Consider the following 1,299-nt stretch of genomic DNA (forward strand, 5'->3'; position numbering starts at 1 on the left):
GCAAAGAGAAGAAAAATGGTGGGGCATAAGAACACAATTTTCTTAGTAATGGTTGCTACCTTGATGGCAAAGGAGGCATTGGCTGCTCAACATGTTGTTGGTGGAAGCCAAGGCTGGGATCAATCCACAGACTTTAATTCTTGGATTTCAGGCCAAACATTTCAGGTTGGAGATCAACTCGGTATGTGTTTTTGGTCTCTACATTTTCTTAAGGCATATCTTAAAAGTTGTTTTCTAGAACATAAATAGTGAGTCAAGTCTCAAGAAGTAGTTTCTGAGAATCTCTGATATTTTAATTGCATCAATTGCGTTTTTTAAATTGACAAAAACAAACCATGTTTAGTATTTAACAGCGTAACGAGTCACTTAATGAAAAAGAACTGAAAAATCAATATGGTACGAGAAACGTAATTGGTCTAATTGAAATCTCAGAAACAATTTGATTATGAGTATCTTTTATATCTAGAAGACAGATTCAAAATCTTTTAGCCTATATAAAAAATTGATGATTGTGATTAAAGATTATCCTCATTTTTTTTCAGTTTTCAAGTACTCTTCATTGCACAGTGTGGTTGAGCTAGGAAGTGAGAGTGCCTATAAAAATTGTGATATTAGCAGTGCAGTGAAGACAATGAGCAGTGGCAATGATGTGGTTAAATTGAACAAACCAGGCACAAGGTACTTCACTTGTGGTACCTTAGGCCACTGTGGCCAAGGCATGAAGGTCAAGATTACAATTGGGAATGGAGCTTCTTCCCCTTCATCCTCACCATCTTCGTCGTCGTCGTCATCTTCATCTTCTTCTTCTCCTGCTGCTATTTCTGCTGCTTTGACATCTCAGGGCTTTGCCTCTTTTGCAGTACTCATTGTTGCATTTTCAGTGTCCACCATGCTTTCCTTGTTTTAAATGAAGTATGGATTATGAACTATGAACTATGTCTATATGTGTATGTATATTGTTAACCATAACTTTCTTTATGCTTTGCTACTTTGAGCTTTTTCATTTTATGTATTTTCCTTGGAATATTAGAATTCCCTTTGATAGAAATATATTTTATAATTGATTATGGTATATTTTACTATGCAAGAATGAAGTATAAAATTACAAAAGATTTTTTGTGGAAATAAAAAACATTGTTACACTTTATGGTACCACACACAGAGAACTTAAAAGGGGTTAGCTTATTTTAAATCAAATTGAATAAAGAAGTGGACATTTATAAATACAAAAAATTAGTTAATAAGCAATCATATAAAAAATATGTTTGGTATTTATAAAAGAATTTAATTATATTACTA

At 32.9% G+C, this 1,299-nt stretch overlaps 1 protein-coding gene across 1 annotated transcript; it reads left to right on the forward strand.

Moving 5' to 3' along the window:
* On the forward strand, positions 1-1,072 carry LOC107621559 (mavicyanin). The gene is made up of 2 exons (XM_016323590.1): positions 1-181; positions 543-1,072. The coding sequence occupies exons 1-2, from the start codon at positions 16-18 to the stop codon at positions 905-907; spliced, it is 531 nt and encodes a 176-aa protein (XP_016179076.1). The 5' UTR covers positions 1-15; the 3' UTR covers positions 908-1,072.

This window comes from Arachis ipaensis, chromosome B10, assembly GCF_000816755.2.
Source record: "Arachis ipaensis cultivar K30076 chromosome B10, Araip1.1, whole genome shotgun sequence".
In the NCBI taxonomy this organism is placed as follows: Eukaryota; Viridiplantae; Streptophyta; class Magnoliopsida; order Fabales; family Fabaceae; genus Arachis; species Arachis ipaensis.

Excerpts from the sequence above, each read along its gene's own strand:
- LOC107621559 (XM_016323590.1), top strand. The coding sequence starts at position 16 with ATGGTGGGGCATAAGAACACAATTTTCTTAGTAATGGTTGCTACCTTG. Across the intron at positions 182-542 it reads TCAGGTTGGAGATCAACTCG|TTTTCAAGTACTCTTCATTG; the intron begins GTATGTGTTTTT and ends ATTTTTTTTCAG.